This window comes from Schizosaccharomyces japonicus (genome assembly GCF_000149845.2).
Source record: "Schizosaccharomyces japonicus yFS275 unplaced genomic scaffold supercont5.2, whole genome shotgun sequence".
Lineage (NCBI taxonomy): Eukaryota > Fungi > Ascomycota > Schizosaccharomycetes > Schizosaccharomycetales > Schizosaccharomycetaceae > Schizosaccharomyces > Schizosaccharomyces japonicus.
In genome coordinates, this window is record NW_011627861.1 from 2,953,217 (window position 1) to 2,976,305 (window position 23,089).

Here is a 23,089-nt window from a genome sequence, read left to right on the forward strand (position 1 = left end):
TTGCCGACAATACCTATGCTCAGTGTAATGTAGTAAATGACAATATCAAAGACGAAAATGGTATTTAGTACGTGCAGTAAGTGTCTTTGCTATCACTAAAGTCATATATTTGTCGAGTGCGCTCATTTTTCGTTAGTAGCTTCTTCTTAAGTTTTTGAATTACTGAATTTATCGGGCCCAAATGAAATCGAAAAGTTACATTACATAAGATTTGGAGAATATCATTACAAACAGTGAAAACACAATAAAAATATACCTTTCATACTCTCAAAGCCCCCATTTTCGCAGCTCCTTCGCCATTTTTACAAGACGAATGATACCGGCTCGGAAACGAGCACGATGTCTTTCACTGCGTAAACGAGAACGTCTAGCAGTTGGTTTTTCGTAAAATCGTTGTGCGTAAAACTGTCGCCGGACATTGTTTCTGGCACATAAAGCCTCTAGTTGTGAAAATGTCTGCGACAGACTTCGTCGAACGGATACCGTAGCACCAAGATCGTACTTTGGTGCCATACGCTGCATTCTCTTTGCGTTCAAGGCAATCTCTTTGACTTTTTGCAGCGGCTCATTTGCTATTGCATAAGTGTTAGCAGACGCCAAAACATAAAAACTCTATTTATAAGCAAATAGCTATATATTACCAAAGAACCGTTTCTGGAAGTGAGATATTGAAGGTTGAATAAGTCCACTCCAAGAGTGTAGTGTTCCTTTCCTCAGTGAAGAAATCATTTTTGTGATACGATTTGGGTGCAGTGTACTAGTTGAAAATTAAAATCAGTTATCGTATAACAGAATAAGAGACTCGTGAGAAGGGTTGGAGGGTTTTTGTTAGTCTGTTGATGATGACAAAGGGAGGAGGAGGTTTCTATATATTTTTATGAGTTTTTTTTTATTTTTTTTATTTTAATTTTTTCTTTAAATTTCACTTCAATATATTTTCACTTAATAGCTAGTCGGTACATCCACCGTACCTTCTACTCTTGTTTACAGCAAGTACTGTATACTTATTACACCTTTTCTTGTTAAACTCAAAAGAAGTACTAAGCGAAACGCGGTTCCCCACTACGAAAAATCAGTACAAGACAATTGCGATGTGTAAGCGTGAAAAACCTGCTCAATTTCATACTAATAGTGTTCTTAGCTTATCCAAATCAACAAGCCGCTACGTATCCGTACGGTTATGTTCAAAATGCGGCTCCATTGGCTGTTCCTTTCCAACCTGTCGTCGCGTCTCTGCCTTCTGATTACAAATTATCATATCCCAAACTTTATCCGATCCAGAATGCTTTGATTCCGCAGCAGAACAACGATCCTCTGTCCACTGTTGATCTTTCGGCGCCCGTCATTCGGTTTCAAGATTTGGTATCCTCGAAGCAGACAAAAGACACAACTTTTAATACAAATGAAGCAAACAAAAATGTGTCTAAGACCTCAAAATCAGAGAATGCTTTCGTTCAGCAAGGACGTGAGCAAAATCACCCAGCTGCAACCCAAAAAGAAGTTCGTCCACTGCTCAATGTTTCTACTAACCAAATGAAACGAATGCTACTAATATCCGATGTTCCAAAGGCTTTGGATGACTTTTGGATGGATAAGGTTTTACGTCTTTCTGGAAAGTTAATCGCCTGGAGAAGAATCGTGGATGAAAATGATGAGCCAACATCATTTGGCTTTGCGGAATTCGAAAACACAGAGCAATTCAGTCGGGCGCTTGAGGTTTTGTCAAATTATGAATTCAAGTTGGGCGGCGAAAGCAATCCAACTGTTGAAAAACTTACAATTCAAGTGGATAAAGCAAATGAATCACTCATTAAAGATTGGAGAAATAATCGTTATTACAAAAACAAGGTATGACAGGATAATTTATTTACATGAATGCTGCTAACACGTATTCAGCACGAATCTGCTATTATTCAACAAATCTATGCCAATTTAGACAGAATCTCTCTGGATATAACAAACCCAGACATTAGAGCACGCATCGAACGAGCTGCCAAACAGGCCAAAGAAAAACAAGAACGGGCATTGCGTGAAAGTAAAATGTCCACCATTACCATTAATGCCGCAGATTTGGAAGGCATTAACCCAGATCAGCTGCCCATGATTGAAAATGAGATTCGTAGCTTTCGGGATCGTTCGGCGCTCAAGGAACGCGAAAAACAACGAGCACAGGAAGAGTATACTCGACTTCGGAGAGAATTCAAAGAACGCGAACGGAAGGCTGAACAAGAACTACTTGAACCACTTTTCAAACGTCCTGTAGCACAAAAGCTTTTACAGCTTTCTAGCTCTTTACAGTCGATGTTGCTAGCGGAGGAATCCTACCCAAGCGACCTGACCGACGAAGAAATCGCAAATCGTGAAAAGGAACGCGAAAAAGCCAAAGAAGAAGAATCGTTTTACTCGCGCGAGCGCAGATGGTTCAACCGTGAACGTGCTCGTGCCGCTGCTCTTGAACGTGAGGACTTGCGTGAACACGATGAAGAGGCACGTAGGGTCTCCCAGCGCAGACATTACTCAGAAAAGCTGGCAACATTCGATGATGACGAAGAGGCTCGCACTTCCAGAGATGAGTATTTCGTCGATCGTGCTGCTTGGATTCGCCATCGTGCAGTTGCCCGAGTGCGCGAGGAAGATGCAGATGAACAAGACAGACGTGCAGATGAACGTAATGCACAACATCGTGATACATCTGCAAACGGCGGGGCGGCTCATGAAAAAACAATTACTAGTGAAATGCCATTCCATGAAGGTCCCGTCAAACTTTCTCTGCAACCAGCGCAGCAACCAGCGAAACGCGATCTTTCCGAAAAACTCATGCTGCCGGAAGAGGAGGAAGACGAAGAGGATGAAAGTGTTATGCTTTCTCTCTACGAGAAATCGACGAAAAACAAAGAGGCTTCTACGGAAAAAGAGCAAGAAGGCGAAACAAAAACGTATACAGGAGCTCATTGCTCAAATTCCAACGGTTCCAGAAGAATTGTGGACATTACCTGTTCGTTGGGATGCTGTTACGGAGGTATGTTATGGAATTGTTCTTCTGCTTTTATCATCAAACAATGCTAACCACAAACAACAGGAGCTATTGACAAATCAATTGGCGAACTTTGTTACCAAAAAGATTATCGAGTACATTGGTATTCAAGAACAATCGCTCATCACATATACCATCGAGCATTTGAGGCAGCGCAAGGGTGCAGGAGAGCTTATGAAAGAACTCGAACTTGCACTCGATGAAGACGCGCCTGAATTCGTGAGCAAGATTTACCGTTACCTGCACATACTCATTATTTTGCAAACGGAGGGATCGGCATAGCCATCTTTCTATGTGTCGCGAAAAAAAATTGGAATGATCGTTACGTTTGGGATGTGCGACATGTCCTAACGAACCCCGTTTTTCTTTCCCATTTTCTGGTGTGTGTGGAATGGGCTGTACCGTTATTCTTTTTTCTTGTCTACTAATTTTGTCTTTTTTGCCTGTGCTTTCATGAATGCTTCCAGTGAAATGCCGGAAAACACAAACAAGACACCCACCCATTGCAGTGGGTTGAGTTTGTGATGAAAATGAACTACGCTAAGCAACATGGTGAAAACCTTCCGTGTGAGTGTGATAGTGACTAAAGTGATGCTGCCGAACTTTTCGAGTGTGTAAAAGATGAACAACTGTCCGATAGCGCCCATGGCACCAAAGATACCGATGTCATAAAGCACCGAAGGATGAGCGTGTATAAATGACCATGGATCTTGATGGCACCACGGGGAGAGCAAGTAAGCACCGTTGAGCAAGCATATACCCACATTAACAGCCACCATCATGGTTATGCTGGACAACTTGTAGTGTGTAAACACCTTGTCCTGTGTGGTGTTTGTAATCCCGTCCATGAGCAGGTTCATGAACAAAAGCGAGAGACCCCAAATACTGTCTGCGGACTCAGACGCAGTGCGGCTGCTGGATGACTTGGAAAAGTAACTAAACATGGCCACACCCGCCGTGACCATACTGACAATCAGGTACTTGTGAGGGGGGAACCGTCTTTTGTACAGAACCACATGCAAAGCCATGACAGGCAGCAGTTTGCAAGACTTTCCGAGAATGACCATTGGGTAAGAAATATGAGCCATACTGGCGTATCCGAAGTACGAACTGAGAGTGGCCGTAATCGCAATTCTGGCAAAGTAGTACACGAGCTTCGCATCCTTAACCACAAAAGGAAGTGTTTTTTCTCGTGTAAGTTGCCAAACGATTCCGCACACGACTGCTCCAGCCGCCTGTGCAAGACTGAGGACAATGGGTGCTTGGAAACGTTCGCCTTCATACGGCTTTGTCATGAGTTGTTCCTGTAGAACAGCCCAAGACAAAAAGGAACCGTAGATGCCAAGAACACAGATCAAAAGCTGACCAAGTGAACCGCGAGCCATATTGCTGTTCTCTAGCGTTTCAGCTGTAAACCGCGTTTCGTTGTTCTGCTACGAAATAGAGGCGTGTGAACAGGACTACTACGTTTTTTGACAATCAGTCCAGAAGTCTCAATCAAAGCTGAAGGAAACGAATGGAACGAACTCGTTTGGGTTGAGTATTTCGAGTGTTGTCGCAGCCAAACCCCGTCGTCTCTGCCTTCTACACACTGCACGCGCACACAGAGAACGTGGAAGACTTGACATCTTCACCACCTAAAAAAACACAAGTGACAAAAAACTTGACAATTCCCTGGTCGTAGCGGAGCCTTTGCTGATCGTCCGAAGCCCGGAATCCACTACGAACGACGCTGCGCTGAAAACTGTTTTCAAACGCACGTACGACAGCAGACACTGTCAATCTGCATTTCTTTCAAAAGCTGCGAGTAGCCAGCACACACCAAAAAATACAAAACAAAAACAAAACCGTCCGCGACCACATTAACGATGAGACGGACGAACCGTGGTGCTATGGGTGGCCTTTCATGGCAGGATGTGGCGGACATGAAGCCCATGACAGATCCTGTAAAAGGATTTCCCGACCGAGAGATACCCGTTCCAAGAGGAGTACAACCCCACGAGTTTCTGGAACAGCGGTTCTTACGAGAAATCCAGCACACGTTCAAAAAAGAAAGCCCTTTCTACATTCGTCTCAAGTCGTTAAAGAGCGAGCAGGAAAACGAAGACGGACTCGAACGGTACAGCGACAAAACAAAACCAAAACACAAGGGCTACTTCCTCCACCTTTCCGACCTTAACTTGGACCCACGTCTGTTTCCCGAAGAGCTCCATTCTGTTTTTGTGCGTACGTCGGAAAATGGACAGAAGCACTCTGCAAAGCAGCTTGATATGAAAACATTCATCGACTTTACCATTAAAGCAGAAGATCTCCGGGACGATCCTCGAGCAGCAGCAACCGCCGAAGAAGAGCGCGCCGCTGATGAGTTTGAAGAGGAAGATGATGACTTTGGCGACGACGAAAACAACGACTACGGAGATAACTACTTCGACAATGGAGAAGGCGACGACGTCGAAGACGATGACGACGACGGAGCCAATCTTTATTACTGAATTGAAGTTGGGGGAACTGCGGAAAAAGGAGCAGGAGAAAAGAGGGACTTAACCTGTAATCTAGAATGGATTTGTTTTTTTGGGCTTGTAACGGAACCATGGAATCTTTCCTCTGTCCCTATAAGCAGCCTGCGCATGTTTCGAAGTAGCATTTACTGTTCGCTTAGATAAATTACAGTTATCTAAGCAACGCGGGACAGCACGCACTTCTTAGGACCCTTCACTAACCGAATTCCCCTCAACACCCGACAACTCTATTTTACAACCTTCAACACGTTCGTTACACGAGGATTGCATTCATTCTAATAACCGAATTGAGCAAGCTTTTCGTTAACAGAAGAGGCAGCCTTGGCAGCAGAGAACTTGTTTTGCTTAGCGAGCTTAGCTTGGTAGAAAGCGGCACTCTTCACCTTACGACGCTCCTCGAGCTTGGCAACGACGTCTTGGTACTTCCAGCCAACCTCGGCAGAGAGACGACCAACAGTGCAGTACTTGCGGCCAGGCTTAAGACGCAAGACGCGGAGAGCAGCAGGGACAACAACACGCTTCTGCTTGTCGAAAGGAGCAGGGATACCCTCGACAGCTTGAAGACGCTCCATGGCAGCCTGACCACGGGCAGTCTTGTGAGGAATCATACCGCGGACAGCCTTTTGGAAAATGCGAGAAGGAGCGCGGAAGTGGAAGGCACCACGGGTGGGGTTGTAACGACAGGCCTTGCGCAAGTAAGCGAGGTACTTAAGCTTGTTACGGAAGAAGTGGCCAGAAATGTTGAGTTCCTCACAACGAACAACAACGACCTTTTGACCGTTCAAGAGTTGCTTGGCGACGACGGAGGCGAGGCGACCGAGAAGGTGTCTAAATACAGAAAAGCGATTAGCAGGATGGACCACGATACAGCGATCACGAGTCAGTGAAGACAGTACCACCGACTGTGTTAGACGTACCCCTTTGCGTCAATGACAACGACCTTTTGAAACTCTGACATTTTGGCTGTCTCTCTGGTGGATGTTTGGAATTTCGAGCATTTGAGATTCTGTGACTGGTTTTTGTGCCCTACCCTAAAACAACAAAGTGAGCACGTGAAACAAGGTTTCGAAATAAGCGAAGTATGTGGGGAAGCGCGGGGGGCAAACGTGGGGTGCAGAGGGAGGGAGTGTGGGGACGGGCCTGTATGGGTACATAGAATAGAAGCAAAAAGTAGCTGGCCCAGCTAGTAGCAAGTCGAGCACGGCCCTCAGGCCGTGCCCGACTTGGCCGGAACGATTGAAAACCCGAAAGAAACCATTGAGAATCGTCGACATGGTCCCGCACGCTTGCAACCCCTGACAACTCTTATTCCTTTTTTTTTTTAATTGTCGCGCACTCAGTTAGGCGGCTCTGTGGAAGGCGACAACTGCTGTCGTGCTGCCCACATGCCCTCCAAACTCAATGACGGGCATGCGCACAGTCGAGTGGACAACCAAGCCGACGGGAGCAAACTTTTCGATGAGCTCCTCCTCGGTCCAGTTGCAGCTAGTGACCAAGAGGATTCCGTGCGGACCCAGCGCTTTGGCAGCCTGACGGACATACACATGGTCGGCGGGCTGGCCGTCCACAAGGTCGGGACAAAGGGAAATGGCGTCGAGCGTGCCCTTATCTAAGAGCAAATCCCATTCGCCTTGGTAGGGCACAGGATCGCGCAGGAAATCGAGTGCGAAAAAGTCGACACGGCTTTCAAGACCATGCTTTGCTGCCACCTGCCGGGCCAGCTGCACGGCCGACTCAGAGTAGTCAACACCTGTCAACATCATCTTGTCAGGCACGAGATGAGCAAACTCCTCGGCCACGCGACAGAGGAGATGGCCATTGCCGGTGCCTACGTCGAGGACACGAATGGCCGTAGGCGAACCAGGGGAGCTACCGGTCTTGGTGGAAGGAGAGCTTACGGCAGTAGCACTAGCAGCAGCAGCATCGACGTCCGCTGCTGCCGATACCGCTTCTGCTTCTCCCATGGTGGAGTGCCTGCCCTCACACACAGGTGCCACATGCTCCTCTATCCACTCGATAATTTTTTCCTCGGCCTCTTCACCGAACCAAACTTCTCCTTCGTCCGAGAACTCGTCTAGGTTGGCCACCTCGAGCGAGTAGACCGAATCCCAACTGTGCAGTTAGCATTGCACGAAGCGGTCGTAGCAGGCGTGACGAGCCGAGCGTGCTGAACCAGCCCGTGAGGGCTGGTTCAGCTGCGTTCGCTGGCTGACGGCCTCTGCTTCTTTTGCTGCGGTGACTTACTGAGATTTTGTTCCAAGCTCTGATGGTGGGAGCGACATGTGGAGCAAAAGCCGAAGCAAGCGGAGGGCGGAGGAAGTGGGGGAGCGCAGTGCGGCTCTGCCGCACTGCGCTTCGAAAGAATCCGGTAAAGCAGATAGTGCGGAAGGCCGAAACATAATGCATTGCAGCCAAGTTCAGTAAAGGTAGCTTTATGACACGTTAACACACGCTAACCCTCACTTCGTTACACTGCACTGAACCACGCTCGTTTGCACTATCCGTGTTAACGCGCTCTGTTTTCGCGCTACTTCACGCTGCACATGCTACCGTCGCGCTACGCTCTGCGTTAATTCAACCGCTCAGCTACGCTGCGCGCTTCCACGCTCCTTCCATGATCCAACTCGTCCCCAAGCACCAGAAGCTCGTACGCACATGCTACCCCAAGGACAAGACGGACAGCGCGGTGCCTGTGAGCTCGCCTCTGGCGTACCTCTGTTACTATGCTTCGTGTAACTCGAGCAAGCTGCGCAAAGTCCTCGCGTACCTTGAGGTCCGGACGCGTTCTGACGTCGAGAAAAAGAAAAAATTGTAAGTCCAAGAGCCATTGGGAAGCGAAACAGAGTAGTTGAGGCTAAAATTTGGGTCCGACATGGTCTGTCCCGAAAAGAACGGCCCTGTTCTGCGGTCTCTCACGGTCACTACTACCGTCGTCTACCAGTCCTTGTCATTTGCTTCGCACCTGTCTTCGCACCTGTTCTCTCGCTAACACTCCAGTGACACGCTCATTACTCTTCAAATCCTTAAAGCTCTTATCGAGAAATGTAATGAAAACTTGCCCGTGCTGGCTCACAATACGTTCACCATTCTGCTCTCTTGTCTGGAATTAAAAGACTTGGAGTTGGCTGCCTTGTGCGAAACATGTTTCTCTCTGTTTCCTACGTACACCAATTTTTCCGTGTGCCTTGCCGACCAAGAATGCTGTGACCAGTGGAACGCCGTTGTGGATGCTTTTCGAGACCTCTCTCTCATGGACTACAGCGCTGCAAATGCTGCAACTCCTCTTTCAGAGTCGACACTTGCTTGGCGTCGAATTGGTCTCATGGCTCTTAGCTCGATCATGCAGTGTCCGTCGTACCCGTCCAACACTCTCGAGGCTCGTCTCGTCGACCTTGTCGTCCACGCCTGCCTCTGCAACTTGTGGATGGGCGACCATTTTGTCACCGGTGCGAAGCTGCTGCAGTCGTTTCGTGAACCCGCTGCTCGTGACATGATGCCTCAGCTCGTCAAACTCCCCGTGCCCGACGATGCTCAGGGCCTTATTCCGCTTGCCGTGTACCCCATCTACCTGATTCACGCCAACGTCACCGGTGATCGTGCTTCGCGCAGCATTTCACAGCTCTTGCACTTCGCTGCCGACCTTGGCAGCCATGAATCTGTGCTCAAGTGGACCGCTGGTCTCGTGGAGATGTGTCTCAGTTGGAATCCCATTCATATGCGTGCACTCGTTCCCCGTGCCCTGCTACAGGCTATTCCTGTGCCACCGTCAAGCTCCTCGGACTCTTTAACGTCCTCCTCGCGACAACAGTTGCGCCAGTCTGCTTCGCCGCTGCCTGACTCCTCGCCTACGGCTGACAAGGATCATCCGCACCGCTCTGTGCTGGTGCCGTATCTCTTGCACACCGTGCTCAGCTCGAGTTACAGTCTTACCGGCCTCAATGTGCTCGACACACTGCAAAGATTACTCGACGGCTTGCTACAGAGTGCAGACTACTCAGGGTCGTTTGTCGACTTCTCCCGTCGTCATCTGCTCAATGCCGATCGTTCACTCGCTTGCCGCTACTACCTTTTAGCGATTGGTGTCCTTTTGCACCACGAGTACTATGACGAACAGGCATTGGATGTGTGCAGTGAACTTTTGCTCCAACTTCAATCGGCCTTTGGTTCTTTCGTCGCTTATCACCACAAGGCTGCGTCAGCCATTTCCCCGCTTGCGTATGTTGACGGCCGCCTGGCAAACAAACAAGCCTTTCTGCTTTGCGAGGCCCTTGCCGCCTTTTTGGAAAACTCAAAAGATGCTCACTACGAGCAACGCCGTGCTGTCTGTGATTCCTGGCTGCAATGGGCCTCCCTTATGTCCAGTGCTTTTGGGCCGGACACCCTCTCTGCCCTGCTTGATTATGATGTCGTCTGGCAGGAGTGTATGATATTGCGTGGAATGTTTGTACATTGTTTACTTCTTTTTCTCGATTTAATTCCGCCCTCGCAGATCTCAAATTCACAGGCCCGTCAACTTGTTCATCGCCTGTACCCATGCATTTCCGAATGGGGCTCGTCCGTCTACTCTAAGGCGGATGCTGTGTATTTGAGTAGACTTACGCATAAACTGCTTGTACTCTTTCCTACTTGTCATATATCTCGTATGCTGCCCGTCTTGCGAACGTGGGTAGATGCGTTCGACTTTGTCGACGTGCCCGACCTTCCTTTAGAAGCAGCCTCGACAAAGAGCTTGAGTGTGAATGCCACCGATAAAAGCTCAAGGGCGTCAGCGATGCCGCCGTCGTTGCATGCGGCTGTCATTACGGTAGTCGCAATGAACCATTTGTATGAAATCGGTTCTTTTGCCAACACCGATATTCTTGCAACGCTCTCTACCGAATGTGCCTCCTACGTTTCAGAGCTTGACGGAACGTTCGAATCTGCGGGCTACTTTGAACGTGCTACGGTGCCCAGAGAGCTTTACGCCTCCCTTCTCGACCATCAGGGTTCGCTGTTGCTACCATGGGATGCTGTCCTCGCTGATCTCCAAAATAGTGAGCTTAACTTCACTGCGTCTGAACGAAAACTGTTATCGCTCGACACTCCTGAATCCGACAGCTACATCGATTCGCCCAAGTTGCTCACTGAGGGTTCTCGCGATCCCTTGGATACCTCGGACTTGCTCACCCTTAACGGAGGTCAGAACAGTTTGTTTCACTTCTCCAATAATGCCTCTTCTGTTCTTCTTCCAGCGACTAATTCCCAGCACGTTTCCTCTCGTTTCTCTGGCGCCAACACTACAAAGCTTCCTAGCTTCTTAACCAACAGATCCGTAAACCGTTTCACATACGCTCGTTCCTCAATTTCCGTCAACAATGGTCTCTCGACTGCTGCAGACCTTTCACAACTTCTTCACTCAGTTCCTGGGACTGTTGCTGCACCGGCAGCCAAGGTGCGTCACCAGTCACTTTCGCGACCCGGAACACTGTCCTCTCGTGCTGACTCCTCTTCTATACCCGGATCTGCGTCGATTGGCGGCTCGTTCCATTCTTCCAAACCCATAACGCACGATGACCATCTTCAAACACTTGTGCACTTGCTTGGCTCTGTTTCACTTAATATCACGAGGGCCGCTTACGCTCCTCCACCCTATGATACCCGTTCGCCACTTTACTCTTAAAAACACTAGCTACCGTCTTTTTAATTTATTCCATCCTATTGTACTTAGACGCATTGTTTTGCACCATTGTTAGTAAACAAAGAAACTAAGGGAGGGGCGCAACGGGCCGTCGGCTGGTGCAGTTAGGCCGATGAACTGACACCAGCAAGAATGGCCTGGTGTTGCACGCTGCAGGAGATACACAGGAGGGAGGCTAGTGCAGATGAGAACAAAGACACTATGGACAAGGAGAGAACAAAAAACAAAACAATAAAAAAACCCGAACTCACAAGTAGCGAACGACAAACCATGAAACATACAGACACTGTAGACGCCGTCAAAAGACACACTGCACCAGGCAAACCACTACAAACAACTCACAACCTCGACTTCACTATCCATCTTAACCGGAGTATACCCAAGAATTATATTAATAAAGTTTACCTTTTATACGTCAATCACCGCAGACGACTTACTTCTTTTGGGCCTTTTGGGCAGCCTTGGTGACCTTGGCTTGACCAGGGGCAACCTTCTCGACAGCCTTGATGACACCGACAGCGACGGTTTGACGCATGTCACGGACGGCGAAACGACCAAGAGGAGCGTAGTCAGTGAAAGCCTCAACACACATGGGCTTGGAGGGAACCATCTTGGCGATGCAAGCGTCACCGGACTTGACGAACTTGGGGTGGTCCTCAATCTTCTTACCGGAACGACGGTCGATCTTCTCAATGAGCTCCTCGAACTTGCAAGCAATGTGAGCAGTGTGGCAATCCAAAACGGGAGCGTAACCGGAAGAGATTTGACCAGGGTGGTTCAAGATAATAACTTGAGCGGTGAAGGAAGCGCAACCCATGGGAGGGTCGTTCTTGGAGTCACCAGCGACGTTACCACGGCGGATATCCTTGACGGAAACGTTCTTGACGTTGAAACCAACGTTGTCACCGGGAACACCAGCCTCAAGAGACTCGTGGTGCATCTCGACGGACTTGACTTCAGTGGTGACACCGGAGGGAGCGAAGGTAACGATCATACCGGGCTTGATAACACCAGTCTCGACACGACCGACGGGGACTGTACCAATACCACCGATCTTGTAGACATCTTGAAGGGGAAGACGGAGAGGCTTGTCAGTGGGACGTGCAGGGGGCTCAATGGCGTCAATGGCCTCCAACAAGGTCTTACCGGTGTAGGAACCGGACTTGGTCTCCTTGTTCCATCCCTTGTACCAGGGCATGTTGGTGGTAGGCTCAATCATGTTGTCACCTTGGAAACCAGAGATGGGGACGAAGGGAACAGTCTTGGGGTTGAAACCAACCTTCTTGATGAAGTTGGAAGTCTCCTTGACGATTTCCTCGAAACGGGCTTGGGACCAGCCAGTGGTGTCCATCTTGTTGACGGCAACGATAAGTTGCTTGACACCCAAGGTGTAGGCCAAAAGAGCGTGCTCACGGGTTTGACCATCCTTGGAGATACCAGCCTCGAACTCACCAGTGCCACCACCGATAATAAGGATAGCACAGTCAGCTTGGGAAGTACCAGTAATCATGTTCTTGATGAAATCACGGTGACCGGGGGCATCAATAACAGTGACATTGTACTTGGGGGTCTCGAACTTCCAGAGAGCAATATCAATAGTGATACCACGCTCACGCTCAGCCTTAAGCTTGTCCAAAACCCAGGCGTACTTGAAGGAACCCTTACCGAGCTCGGCAGCCTCCTTCTCGAACTTCTCAATGGTACGCTTGTCGATACCACCGCACTTGTAAATCAAGTGACCGGTAGTGGTAGACTTACCGGAATCGACGTGACCGATGACAACGACGTTAATATGTCCCTTTTCCTTTCCCATTTTTGTGATGCTGTGATGCTGATTCAAGCTGGATATCGAAACACGGCCCGCTCCGCTCGGCATTTATACCTTTTGAGAAAAAGCAGTCACACTTTAAGCTCCTTTGTGGCGTTTTCACCCCTGAGTTTTTAAGCTCAGAACGACCAATTCTGCATCTCAACCAATGGTGGTCGGCTGAACGACAGCCGACTTGCCGAATCGGAACCATTTGGTCGCCACTCACCCCTAATAAGGTTTTGATCGACAAGGGTTGAGGAAAGAGGATCGACGCCCAGAAGCGAGAAGACAAGGTTCATCTATGGTTATCGATAAATACGGCTAATTTCTCTCCATTTAAATACAGCATTTAGTTAGTAGATGAACTAATACAAATCAAATTAATAGTTTCTGAAAATAGAGATCCGGTCAAGAAGATCTTCCGAATCGTATATTATCCCGCATCATCGACTGTCGCAACTGATAAGAAATAAGATGGGTAATAGAACTTTGACCAGCTCAAATAGACCTGTCCAAAGCCAACCACAGGGATATGGCTCAACTCATTACTGGCACCGATTTGGCTCGGTAAGTGTGTTTCATGTTCTCAATATGCTTACAAATGTAGCCAATTCAAATCGGCAGTTAAGGAAAATGTCACAAATATTCAAAAACGCGATCCCCAGTTCGCACCTACACTTATTATCGTGCAAGTCGGTGCTCGCCCCGACTCCAATGTTTACGTTCGCATGAAGCGCAAGGCTTCTGAAGAGGTGTGTAACGTCGAGCAGGATTTACACTTGTGCTGTGTTGGGCGAAATATTAACTAATACGCTTTTAGACTGGTATTCGTTGCGTTCACAAGAACTTTGCTGAAGATGTAAATGAATACGAGCTCCTCCAGGCTATTGAAGGTTTTAACAATGATCCTTCCGTCCACGGTATCATTGTCCAGCTGCCTCTTCCATCCCAATTGAATGAGCAAACAATCACTGAAGCTGTTTCTCCTGAGAAGGATGTTGACGGCTTCTGTGAGGCTAACTTGGGCAAGCTCGCCAAACGTGGTTGTGAACCCTCTTTTGTTGCATGCACACCACGGGGTGTTATGGAATTGTTGAAGCATTACAACGTTTCATTGTCTGGCAAAAATGCTGTTGTCATTGGACGCAGCAACATTGTTGGACGTCCCATGTCCGTTTTGTTGGAGCGTGCCAATTGTACTGTTACGCTGTGTCACAGCAAGACTGCTGACATCGCCCAATTCACGAAGACCGCTGACATCGTCGTTGCTGCTGTCGGCATTCCTCGTTTCGTCAAGGCTGAGTGGTTGAAGCCCGGCTGTGTTGTAATTGATGTTGGTATCAACTACATTCCCGACGCAACCAAGAAGAGTGGCTCTCGCCTGGTTGGTGATGTCGATTTTGACAATGCTGTCAAGGTCGCTGGTGCCATTACGCCCGTTCCTGGTTCGGTTGGTCCTATGACTGTTGCCATGTTGATGCAAAATGTTTACGAGTCTGCTTTGCGCTTCCGTGCAATTGCTCGTCAACACAATGTCTCTCTGTTGCCCTTGAAGCTTCAAGACCCCGTTCCCAGTGACATTGAGGCTGCACGTTCCCAGACCCCCAAGCATATTGCCAAGCTTGCCTCTGAGATCGGCATCAGTGCTTCTGAGCTTGAACTCTACGGCCCTTACAAGGGTAAGGTTAACTTGAACATTCTTAAGAGACTCAACCACCGTAAGGACGGCCATTACGTTGTTGTTACCGGTATTACCCCGACTCCTTTTGGTGAGGGTAAGAGTACTGTTACTGCTGGTCTTGTCCAGGCGCTCTCGCACCTCGACAAGCTTGCTATTGCTTGTGTTCGTCAACCCTCTCAGGGTCCCACCTTTGGTATCAAGGGTGGTGCTGCCGGAGGTGGATATGCTCAGTTTATTCCTATGGAGGAATTCAACCTTCATTTGACTGGTGACATTCATGCTATCACTGCAGCAAACAACCTTCTCGCTGCCGCCATTGATACTCGTATGTTCCATGAGAGCACTCAAAAGGATGCCGACCTGTTCAACAGACTTGTTCCTGCTAAGAAGGGTGTTCGCGAGTTCAGTCCTGTTATGTTCTACCGCTTGAAGAAGCTTGGTATTAACAAGACGAACCCTGATGACTTGACTCCTGAGGAGAAGACCAAGTTTGCTCGTCTTGATATTGATCCCGATACCATCACCTGGCACCGTACTCTTGATGTCAACGATCGGTTCTTGCGTAAGATTACCGTTGGTCAAAACCCTACTGAAAAGGGTCGCACTCGCGAAACCGGCTTCGATATCTCTGTTGCCAGTGAGTGTATGTCCGTTTTGGCACTTAGTAAGGACCTCAAGGATATGCGTGAGCGTCTTGGACGTATGGTTGTCGCCAGCAGCAAGACTGGTGAAGCCATTACTGCTGACGACCTTGGTGTCGGCGGTGCTTTGGCTGTGTTGATGAAGGACGCCATTAAACCCAATCTCATGCAAACCATTGAAGGCACGCCTGCTCTCGTTCACGCTGGTCCCTTTGCCAACATCAGTATCGGTGCCTCTTCCATTCTTGCCGACAGAATCGCGTTGAAGATTGCTGGTACCGAAGCTGACGAGGACCCCAAGAAGGATGCCGGTTACGTCGTTACTGAAGCTGGTTTCGCTTCCGACATTGGCATGGAGAAGTTCTTCAACATTAAATGTCGTAACTCTGGCCTTGTTCCTGGTGCCGTTGTGCTGGTTGCTACGGTTAAAGCTCTCAAGTTGCACGGTGGCGGACCTTCTGTCAGTCCCGGCAAGCCCCTCCCCGATGTTTACTTGCGCGAGGATGTTGAGCTCGTGCGCAAGGGTTGCTCCAACTTGAAGAAGCACATTGAAAACGCTCGCAAGTTTGGTCTCCCCGTTGTTGTCGCTATTAACAAGTATGTCTCCGACACTGCCGCTGAAGTCGCCGCTATCCGTGAGGAGGCTCTCGCCGCTGGTGCTAGCGATGCAGTCGTTTCAAACCACTGGGCCGAGGGTGGAAAGGGTGCCTTGGATTTGGCCAAGGCCTTGATTCACGCCTGCGAGAATGAGGAGCACAACTTCCACTTCACCTATGATTTGGATCTTCCTATTGAAAAGAAGATTGAAATTATTGCCAAGGAGATGTACGGTGCTGACGGTATTGAGCTTAGTCCTTTGGCTCAAGAGCGTATGCAACGGTTCAAGGAGCAAGGCTACAACAACTTGCCCATCTGTATTGCCAAGACCCAATACAGTTTGTCTCACGATCCCGATTTGAAGGGCGCTCCTACTGGCTTTACAGTCCCCATCCGCGACATGCGTTTGAGTGCTGGTGCCGGCTTCATTTACCCCTTGGCTGCTGCCATCATGACGATTCCCGGTCTTCCCACCAGACCTGCTTACTACAACATTGATCTCGATGAGAATGAGAACATTGTTGGTTTGATGTAAGTCGATGTCCTTCCGCAATTCCAAGCTCCCCTCTTCTTCCCTGACAGCGGCGTGACAACGGGACACAGTGGAGCCTCTGTGCTTACTTTATTCACCTAAACACACGAGCTTTTTGATAGTTGGAGTCGGACGTTTCACCCTGACTCTAGCGACCTGAACGCTTCTTAAGAAGTTGCGTATCTTCACGCCCGCACGCATCGTCTGCATAGCACTACTTTTTTTTACTGTTTTGCTGACGTATCTTTATCACCAAATTCATTCCCGTCTTAGACAGCTTTCGTCTTTTTGTTCTAAGCCCGAGCGTCGTGCCTTGTATTTGAGTTGTGTCAATTGTAGCCCTTGAGCGAGCGGTAGTGACCAAGTAAACTGGGTGTATACCGAGAGCGTCGGGACCAAATGGATAACAACAATGTGTATATTACTGAACTAGTGCATGTAAACGAATACGTAGCGTGAAACACAACTTTTAGGCGTAAGCGAGTACGCCGCCGTTGCTACATTGAATTGGCATGAAAATGCTTAAGCCTTGAGGTTGTTAATTCCCAAAAGCTCAACATCAAACAGCAAAGTGCTGTTGGGGGGAATAAGACCGGGGAAGCCACGAGGACCGTAACCGAAGTCGGGAGTGATAGTAAGCTTGGCCTTCTCGCCCAAACTCATGGTAGGAACACCCTCATCCCAACCGCCTGTCCAAGTTAGAAACATGCTGGACGGAATGCTTGGAGAGCCACAGGATATGAAGCGAGCTCCCTCGTTTTGTACTTACGAATCAGTTGGCCGACGCCGATGGTGCATTGGAAAGGGCTTCCGCGGTCAACGGAAGAGTCAAACTTTTTGCCATTCACCAAAGTGCCTGAGAAAGTGTCAGAATACGGGTTATCGAAGCTTTTACGCCGGCTACGCGACTTGTACACGCGTTTTCATACCAGTGTAGTGCATGGTAACTCTAAAACACATTAGTCTCACGTTCAGAAACAACGTTTTGCCCGAGAATCGAGACTAAAACACATTTTGTCACATACCTGTCACCGGGCTTAGGGAAGTTCTTGTTGTCACCGGGCTACTGTACGTTAGCAGTGTGTTTGGAACGCGTTTCTCAACCATACGCTAATAATTTGTTTCTCGACACCCATTTTTGTGGTAAGTGCTAAAGGATACTTCGTCAGCTGCTGCTCCAACCGACTTAATGGCTGTCGCGGCTATTCCGCGGTTAATGTGCTTCGTTAAAACAGGGATGCGAACGGAAGCGAAACGACGGTGTGAAAAAACAACGAACACCTCCACCAAAAACCCACGTCATCGTTGTGAAATAAGCTCAAGCAACAAACGCGCGAACGCGTCTTGCGGCAGAACCAGCTTGCGACTGAAATTTGCTAATTCAGGTTACATGGCGACGGAGCTGTTTATTTGAAATTTTCTCTATTTTTTATTGGGAATTATGGTAATGCTCTCGTCCTCTAAATTCGTTTTCAATCCCAATGTTTTTTTTCGACTGCGATCGTGTGTCTGGCAACAGTTCAGATGTGTGACATCTATGAAAAATGATTTTATGAATGTGTACGACACAATTGTTAGAGAGAAACGTCTTCAAGAGGATTCCAAGCAAAGAGACGCTGTCCGGATTTTGGACGATGTATTTCATCAATTGGCGGCCTACCAACAGCCTTCTGTTGTCGCAGACGAGAACGCGAAAAGCGGTTCCCAATCGGCAATAACTGGCTGGAGAGACAGAAGACTGTTTGGTAAACACTTTGTCTGGCTTGGTCGTTTTCTTCGGCGATCTCCTAGTTCTGCTATCAAAACACCGAAAGGCGTGTACATGTACGGGAATGCTGGGAGTGGAAAGACAATGCTAATGGATTTGTTTTACGCGTATCTTCCTCCAAATATTCAAAGAAAAAGGAGAACCCATTTTCATTCATTTATGGTAAACATGCACCAAGAGTCTCATGCGATTTGGAGTGCTAAGGGAGGGACCGTGGACATTCCGTGTGTTCTTGCTAGACACATAGCATCCGAATGCACAGTTCTGTGTCTGGACGAGTTGCAGGTAACGGACGTTGCAGATGCACTCTTACTTCGCAGATTGTTTGAGCTACTCACAAGCTACGGTGTCGTTCTGTTCTTTACGTCGAACAGAGCACCCGATGACCTTTACATAAACGGGTTACAGCGAGAGAGTTTTTTACCATGCATCGAATTATTGAAGCGCCAACTTCATGTGATTCACCTTGACAGCCCGTATGACCATCGTCGTTCACTCGAACACAACAAGGAATCGGTGTTTATCAACCAGTCAACGAATAAAAATGCGGATGCTACTATTGCTAAATGGTTTAAAAGACTTTCCGGCTGTGACCTTGAACAAGCGAAACCCGAAACGCTGGAAGTTTTTGGACGTACGGTCCTTGTTCCAAAGGCACATAAAAACGTTGCCGTTTTTCCTTTTGAAGAACTGTGTGGAAAGCCAAAAAGTGCTAGCGATTATCTTGTCATTGTGCAACGGTTTACTACTATCATCGTGGTCAATATTCCACGGATTCCTTTGGAAAGGAATGATCTCGTACGTCGTTTTATCAACTTTATCGATGTTGCCTATGAACAGCGAACCAAATTGATTCTTTCGTCACAAGTTCCTATTCAGAATATTTACCCGACCCCTTCTGAAACACAGCCGATGTTTTCTCCCTCGGCAAAGTTCAAAGAAAGTCATTATCATGGATCGTTCCAGGGCATCGAAGAGGTCTTTGCATTTGAACGATGCCAGAGCCGACTGATTGAAATGGAATCATCGGATTGGGGAGTGCGTTAGCGGAAGAGGACAACAACACAGCAATGCAAATTCTCTTCACGTAAACACAATTACGTGATCCAACTGCTCTACAAGTCTAACGTTCTCAGCCATTCGCCTGTTTTTACTTCTGCTCTTCTCTTCTCCCACCCCCACACCCCCACTATTCATTTTCGCTTTGCAACTATTAGCGACCACAGAGAATACAGCTGAGGGCTCGTGCAAAAGGCCAGAACCAGCGTGTCCATGAACAAAATTGGTATCTTGAGCCAGTCGGACGGCTCTAGCGATTGGAAACAACGTAAGTCCGTTGACTAGCAACTGTAGACGTTTACGACATATCACATGTTGTTTGTCGACTTGGCGTACTGTTTGACTGCATATTAACAAAATACAGGCGACACTCGCGTCCTGTGTAGTGTGAATGGTCCTATTGAGGTAAAACCCCGAAGTGAAATCCCCAACCGTGCGACCTTCGAGTTGCTGGTGTCTCCTATTTCCGGTGTATCTGGAACAAAAGAGCGTTTTCTTGCTAGTCGGATTCTCTCAGTGCTGGAAGATGCTGTGTTGTCGACAAACTATCCACGGACGCTTATTCAAGTGAATGTCCAAATCGTCGAGGGTGATGAAAATGACCTTTTGGCTGCTGCAATCAATGCTACTGTGTTGGCGTTCTTGGACGCTGGTATCGCTATGAAGTATATGCCATGTGCAATTTCTTGTGCATGGAAGAACCCCAAGGAAACTCAAGCCAACGAGAATGCAATGGTCGACTACCCTGCAGAGAAGAGTACAATTGAGCAGCCTGTGCACATCACCATGTGCTATACGGTGTCTGCGGATCCAAAGTCACTGCTCTTCTTAGAGTCCTCTGGTATGATTCCTGAAGAAGACTTGTTCAGTGTTTTAGCATCTGCCGAATCGCGCGTGGACGAAGTGGCTCAAAAACTGCGGCAGGTCGTTCTGGATTGCCGGCATGTAGCTTGAGTTTTCTGTATGGAACCAAAAACAAAGCTAGTGACTTGAAAAGACTTTTTTTGTAAATGTCTTTGATGTTCCTCGGCCCTCCTCAGTCATACACTATACACTCTTACTACTAGAACCTTGTCCCGGCGACTTCAAAATCAAGACTTCCCTTCCACAAATTGCTCCCTTAAAAAAAAGTATGTATGCTCATGTGCACTCTATATACTCCTTTAATTCCATTCTTTTCTTGCTCCCTCTCCGTAAATTCATAGTTCATGTTGCCCCCATTTGATATGTGGGATTTCTCACAGACAGCCCCACTACGCTCCACTTTCATCCCACTTTCATCCCACTTCGGCGCTACTTCACTACCCCACTTTCCTCCCGCTCTCTCCCCCCTCACATGACGGCATGATTCCATAGACGCACCTAGACAATTACAGCGGCAATAAATCTCAGCCATTCACCAGTTAGTCGTACCTAATTCTACTGTTTATAGAAACCTCTCATTCTTCTCTTCCCTTCCACTCACTTCCGAATTGAGTACAGCTGTAATTTCGTTTTGGCATTCACTGTCGTAACGAGAACGAGTCGGCTTTTTTGCATTAAACGTATTTACGACAATCCTTTAAGAACTTATTGGTCACTTCGACATTCGGCACAGTCTGTCTACGTAATTTTCAACCAAGATTTTATTTTGCATTGCTTGCTCGAGTTAAGTCCTGTCCCGGTTTCACACACACTCTCTCTCCGTGTAAACAAAGTATCCAACATTGACAATGTTGAAATGCCTTAAAAGAAATGGTTTTAGGCGTTTACAAGCTTCAGTAAGAGCAATGCCTTCACAATTGCCTCGTAGTTCGATTTTTTTTCGCAACAATTCCTCAGAAGGGAAACCTCCTTCGTCTTCCGGTTCTCCAAGTGCAAATCCTCCTTCTCCCTCTTCTACAACGTCTGCTGACAAATCTCAAGCTCATCCGGTTTCCATTCCAAACACAGACGCCTTACAGGATGCGAATACCGGTGTCGTGAGACGGATGTCTTTTAAAAAACCCTTGCGCGCTATTTTTGAGGTAGGCGGAAATTTAAGTGTCGTCGCTGTCATGCTCTTGCTTCACAGTCTTTTTAGTTACAAATACGTGACCCCTTTAAATGTCCCGCAGAAGGAGCGAAAGACGTTGGTAATTCTGGGCAGCGGTTGGGGCGCTATCTCTCTGCTCCGCGATATTGACCCGTCCTCATTCAATATTGTGCTCGTCAGTCCAAGAGATTACTTTTTATTTACTCCTCTGTTGCCTTCATGCACAGTCGGAACACTTCAAACAACAAGCATAATTGACCCTTTACCTTGGATTATACGTGGTTACAGCAATGGATTGAAATATCACCAGGCTGAGTGCAAGTCTGTCGACCCGAAAAGCAAGACAATCACGATTGGATCTGCCCCTTCCGCTCCAGACACTGAAGAATCCGTAATCCATTATGACTACTTGGTCACCGCCGTCGGTGCAGAAAACCAGACGTTCGGCATCGAGGGCGTGAAGAAGTACGGCCATTTTCTGAAGGAAGCCGGAGACGCGGAAAAGATCAAGCTGAAAATCGTAGAGATTTTACAGGAGTTACGCTTTAACAAAGCTTTAAGCAAAGATGATGTCGATCGCTTGTCTCACATAGTAGTTGTTGGAGGAGGCCCCACTGGTGCTGAATTCGCAGCTGAAATGCAAGACTTTATTGATGAAGACATTCAGGAATGCTATCCAGACGTTCACCCACACCTGCACGTGTCATTAATCGAGGCCAGTCCAAACATTTTGGCTATGTTCACCAAGTCCTTAATTGACTATACGCGAGCTTTATTTAAGAAAATGCACATCAAAGTAATGACCAAGGCAGTCGTAAAGGATGTGTCGAAGGACTCACTTGCCGTCGAATTTGTTAACGCTGCTGGGGGTAAGTCCATTTCCCAAATTCCTTATGGGTTGCTTGTCTGGGCAGCTGGTATCAAGGCTAGACCGATTACAATGCAAATGATCTCTACTGTCCCAGAGCAAAAAGGCGCTCGAAAGGGTTTGTTAGTGGATGAATACTTGGCCGTGAAAGGTATGAGTGATGTGTATGCTATCGGAGACTGTGCCTTCAGCGGACTTGCAGCAACTGCCCAAGTTGCTCATCAGCAGGGTGAGGCACTTGCCATCAATTTAAACGTGCTTGCGAAACAAGATTCTTTGCAGCGTGAGTTGGAGTCGTTGCATAGGATCTCTCACTCTGAAAAGGTAGATGATCGAATTGCGGCTATTGAGAATGAACTGTTGCATATGTCTGTCAAACCATTCGCATACCGACACCAGGGTGCTTTGGCATATATCGGCGATGATAAAGCCGTCGCAGAGATGCACCTCCCTTTTATGAAGAAGACAATTCCGATAAGTGGAACACTTACTTACTACTTTTGGCGCATGGTGTACCTTTTTGAACTCATCTCTACCAAGACCAGAGTGTCTGTTTTATTCAATTGGCTGACCACACGTTTGTTCGGCCGGAGTTTGACAAACCTGTAATTATTATATATAAAATTCTGCTGGAGAGACTAGCTACTACGGCTTCATGAGCTTATTTTTAATGAAATACATGATGATTCTAATTTGGAGCAAACATTTTGTCAAATTCAAAGTGGTGCATTCCCTAGTGACATTTTTTTGTTATCATTCTGCTGCGTATGTTTTATCCTCTACATTACAAAAATAAACCAGTTTACAATGTTGCTTTTGTCTCATTTCTGTCTAATCCGTCACACCATTATCTCGACGTATCAGATAAGACTAATAGATATAACGTTTC

General features: G+C 47.6%; 13 protein-coding genes across 13 annotated transcripts; 7 read left to right on the top strand and 6 right to left on the bottom strand.

Moving 5' to 3' along the window:
• Positions 1 to 30: 30 nt before the first annotated feature.
• SJAG_04164 (ribosomal protein subunit Mrp21) lies at positions 31 to 1,057 on the bottom strand. The gene is made up of 2 exons (XM_002175246.2): positions 642 to 1,057; positions 31 to 572 (listed from the first exon to the last, which is right to left on the bottom strand). The coding sequence occupies exons 1-2, from the start codon at positions 727 to 729 to the stop codon at positions 268 to 270; spliced, it is 393 nt and encodes a 130-aa protein (XP_002175282.1). The 5' UTR covers positions 730 to 1,057; the 3' UTR covers positions 31 to 267.
• Positions 922 to 3,316, top strand: SJAG_04163 (U1 snRNP-associated protein Usp107). The gene is made up of 4 exons (XM_002175245.2): positions 922 to 1,095; positions 1,142 to 1,848; positions 1,897 to 3,019; positions 3,080 to 3,316. The coding sequence occupies exons 1-4, from the start codon at positions 1,092 to 1,094 to the stop codon at positions 3,235 to 3,237; spliced, it is 1,992 nt and encodes a 663-aa protein (XP_002175281.2). The 5' UTR covers positions 922 to 1,091; the 3' UTR covers positions 3,238 to 3,316.
• On the bottom strand, positions 1,818 to 5,797 carry SJAG_04162 (uridine diphosphate-N-acetylglucosamine transporter Hut1). The gene has a single exon (XM_002175244.2). The coding sequence runs from the start codon at positions 4,417 to 4,419 to the stop codon at positions 3,439 to 3,441; it is 981 nt and encodes a 326-aa protein (XP_002175280.1). The 5' UTR covers positions 4,420 to 5,797; the 3' UTR covers positions 1,818 to 3,438.
• Positions 4,903 to 5,526, top strand: SJAG_04161 (DNA-directed RNA polymerase III complex subunit Rpc31; the record flags this gene model as incomplete). The annotated part of the gene is made up of 1 exon (XM_002175243.1): positions 4,903 to 5,526. The coding sequence occupies one exon, from the start codon at positions 4,903 to 4,905 to the stop codon at positions 5,524 to 5,526; it is 624 nt and encodes a 207-aa protein (XP_002175279.1).
• Positions 5,798 to 5,802: 5 nt separating the features above from the next.
• On the bottom strand, positions 5,803 to 6,556 carry SJAG_04160 (60S ribosomal protein L16). The gene is made up of 2 exons (XM_002175242.2): positions 6,471 to 6,556; positions 5,803 to 6,381 (listed from the first exon to the last, which is right to left on the bottom strand). The coding sequence occupies exons 1-2, from the start codon at positions 6,509 to 6,511 to the stop codon at positions 5,829 to 5,831; spliced, it is 594 nt and encodes a 197-aa protein (XP_002175278.1). The 5' UTR covers positions 6,512 to 6,556; the 3' UTR covers positions 5,803 to 5,828.
• Positions 6,557 to 6,592: 36 nt separating this feature from the next.
• SJAG_04159 (methyltransferase) lies at positions 6,593 to 7,835 on the bottom strand (the record flags this gene model as incomplete). The annotated part of the gene is made up of 3 exons (XM_002175241.2): positions 6,593 to 7,422; positions 7,540 to 7,665; positions 7,798 to 7,835. 3 exons carry the CDS (start codon positions 7,833 to 7,835, stop codon positions 6,894 to 6,896), a joined length of 693 nt encoding a protein of 230 aa, XP_002175277.1. The 3' UTR covers positions 6,593 to 6,893.
• Positions 7,836 to 8,114: 279 nt separating this feature from the next.
• SJAG_04158 (hypothetical protein) lies at positions 8,115 to 11,249 on the top strand. Its single transcript, XM_002175240.2, has 2 exons — positions 8,115 to 8,364; positions 8,551 to 11,249. The coding sequence occupies exons 1-2, from the start codon at positions 8,168 to 8,170 to the stop codon at positions 11,210 to 11,212; spliced, it is 2,859 nt and encodes a 952-aa protein (XP_002175276.1). The 5' UTR covers positions 8,115 to 8,167; the 3' UTR covers positions 11,213 to 11,249.
• A 297-nt stretch (positions 11,250 to 11,546) lies between these two features.
• Positions 11,547 to 13,120, bottom strand: SJAG_04157 (translation elongation factor EF-1 alpha Ef1a-c). The gene has a single exon (XM_002175239.2). The coding sequence runs from the start codon at positions 13,041 to 13,043 to the stop codon at positions 11,664 to 11,666; it is 1,380 nt and encodes a 459-aa protein (XP_002175275.1). The 5' UTR covers positions 13,044 to 13,120; the 3' UTR covers positions 11,547 to 11,663.
• Positions 13,121 to 13,521: 401 nt separating this feature from the next.
• SJAG_04156 (6,7,8-tetrahydrofolate synthase) lies at positions 13,522 to 16,790 on the top strand. The gene is made up of 3 exons (XM_002175238.2): positions 13,522 to 13,607; positions 13,648 to 13,792; positions 13,861 to 16,790. Exons 1-3 carry the CDS (start codon positions 13,573 to 13,575, stop codon positions 16,492 to 16,494), a joined length of 2,814 nt encoding a protein of 937 aa, XP_002175274.1. The 5' UTR covers positions 13,522 to 13,572; the 3' UTR covers positions 16,495 to 16,790.
• SJAG_04155 (FKBP-type peptidyl-prolyl cis-trans isomerase Fkh1) lies at positions 16,753 to 17,710 on the bottom strand. Its single transcript, XM_002175237.2, has 5 exons — positions 17,601 to 17,710; positions 17,517 to 17,554; positions 17,421 to 17,440; positions 17,261 to 17,347; positions 16,753 to 17,180 (listed from the first exon to the last, which is right to left on the bottom strand). Exons 1-5 carry the CDS (start codon positions 17,625 to 17,627, stop codon positions 17,014 to 17,016), a joined length of 339 nt encoding a protein of 112 aa, XP_002175273.2. The 5' UTR covers positions 17,628 to 17,710; the 3' UTR covers positions 16,753 to 17,013.
• A 97-nt stretch (positions 17,711 to 17,807) lies between these two features.
• On the top strand, positions 17,808 to 19,430 carry SJAG_04154 (AFG1 family ATPase). The gene has a single exon (XM_002175236.2). It carries the CDS (start codon positions 17,933 to 17,935, stop codon positions 19,304 to 19,306), a length of 1,374 nt encoding a protein of 457 aa, XP_002175272.2. The 5' UTR covers positions 17,808 to 17,932; the 3' UTR covers positions 19,307 to 19,430.
• SJAG_04153 (exosome subunit Rrp46) lies at positions 19,364 to 20,544 on the top strand. Its single transcript, XM_002175235.2, has 2 exons — positions 19,364 to 19,586; positions 19,683 to 20,544. The coding sequence occupies exons 1-2, from the start codon at positions 19,532 to 19,534 to the stop codon at positions 20,270 to 20,272; spliced, it is 645 nt and encodes a 214-aa protein (XP_002175271.1). The 5' UTR covers positions 19,364 to 19,531; the 3' UTR covers positions 20,273 to 20,544.
• Positions 20,545 to 20,628: 84 nt separating this feature from the next.
• SJAG_04152 (NADH dehydrogenase) lies at positions 20,629 to 22,992 on the top strand. The gene has a single exon (XM_002175234.2). It carries the CDS (start codon positions 21,031 to 21,033, stop codon positions 22,807 to 22,809), a length of 1,779 nt encoding a protein of 592 aa, XP_002175270.2. The 5' UTR covers positions 20,629 to 21,030; the 3' UTR covers positions 22,810 to 22,992.
• Positions 22,993 to 23,089: the final 97 nt, after the last annotated feature.

Bases quoted from the DNA above. Each gene is read 5' to 3' on its own strand.
- SJAG_04162 (XM_002175244.2), bottom strand. From the start codon at position 4,419: ATGGCTCGCGGTTCACTTGGTCAGCTTTTGATCTGTGTTCTTGGCATC.
- SJAG_04152 (XM_002175234.2), top strand. From the start codon at position 21,031: ATGTTGAAATGCCTTAAAAGAAATGGTTTTAGGCGTTTACAAGCTTCA.
- SJAG_04158 (XM_002175240.2), top strand. From the start codon at position 8,168: ATGATCCAACTCGTCCCCAAGCACCAGAAGCTCGTACGCACATGCTAC. The intron at 8,365-8,550 runs GTAAGTCCAAGA...CTAACACTCCAG, and splicing joins GTCGAGAAAAAGAAAAAATT to TGACACGCTCATTACTCTTC.
- SJAG_04153 (XM_002175235.2), top strand. From the start codon at position 19,532: ATGAACAAAATTGGTATCTTGAGCCAGTCGGACGGCTCTAGCGATTGG. The intron at 19,587-19,682 runs GTAAGTCCGTTG...AACAAAATACAG, and splicing joins CTCTAGCGATTGGAAACAAC to GCGACACTCGCGTCCTGTGT.
- SJAG_04163 (XM_002175245.2), top strand. The intron at 1,849-1,896 runs GTATGACAGGAT...ACACGTATTCAG, and splicing joins ATCGTTATTACAAAAACAAG to CACGAATCTGCTATTATTCA. The intron at 3,020-3,079 runs GTATGTTATGGA...CACAAACAACAG, and splicing joins GTTGGGATGCTGTTACGGAG to GAGCTATTGACAAATCAATT.
- SJAG_04160 (XM_002175242.2), bottom strand. From the start codon at position 6,511: ATGTCAGAGTTTCAAAAGGTCGTTGTCATTGACGCAAAGGG. The intron at 6,382-6,470 runs GTACGTCTAACA...TTCTGTATTTAG, and splicing joins GTTGTCATTGACGCAAAGGG to ACACCTTCTCGGTCGCCTCG.
- SJAG_04164 (XM_002175246.2), bottom strand. From the start codon at position 729: ATGATTTCTTCACTGAGGAAAGGAACACTACACTCTTGGAGTGGACTT. The intron at 573-641 runs GTAATATATAGC...CTTATGCAATAG, and splicing joins CTTCCAGAAACGGTTCTTTG to CAAATGAGCCGCTGCAAAAA.
- SJAG_04155 (XM_002175237.2), bottom strand. From the start codon at position 17,627: ATGGGTGTCGAGAAACAAATTATTAGC. The intron at 17,555-17,600 runs GTATGGTTGAGA...AACGTACAGTAG, and splicing joins TCGAGAAACAAATTATTAGC to CCCGGTGACAACAAGAACTT. The intron at 17,181-17,260 runs GTAAGTACAAAA...TAACTTGGACAG, and splicing joins CGGCGTCGGCCAACTGATTC to GCGGTTGGGATGAGGGTGTT.
- SJAG_04156 (XM_002175238.2), top strand. From the start codon at position 13,573: ATGGCTCAACTCATTACTGGCACCGATTTGGCTCG. The intron at 13,608-13,647 runs GTAAGTGTGTTT...TTACAAATGTAG, and splicing joins ACTGGCACCGATTTGGCTCG to CCAATTCAAATCGGCAGTTA. The intron at 13,793-13,860 runs GTGTGTAACGTC...ATACGCTTTTAG, and splicing joins AGCGCAAGGCTTCTGAAGAG to ACTGGTATTCGTTGCGTTCA.
- SJAG_04157 (XM_002175239.2), bottom strand. From the start codon at position 13,043: ATGGGAAAGGAAAAGGGACATATTAACGTCGTTGTCATCGGTCACGTC.
- SJAG_04154 (XM_002175236.2), top strand. From the start codon at position 17,933: ATGGTAATGCTCTCGTCCTCTAAATTCGTTTTCAATCCCAATGTTTTT.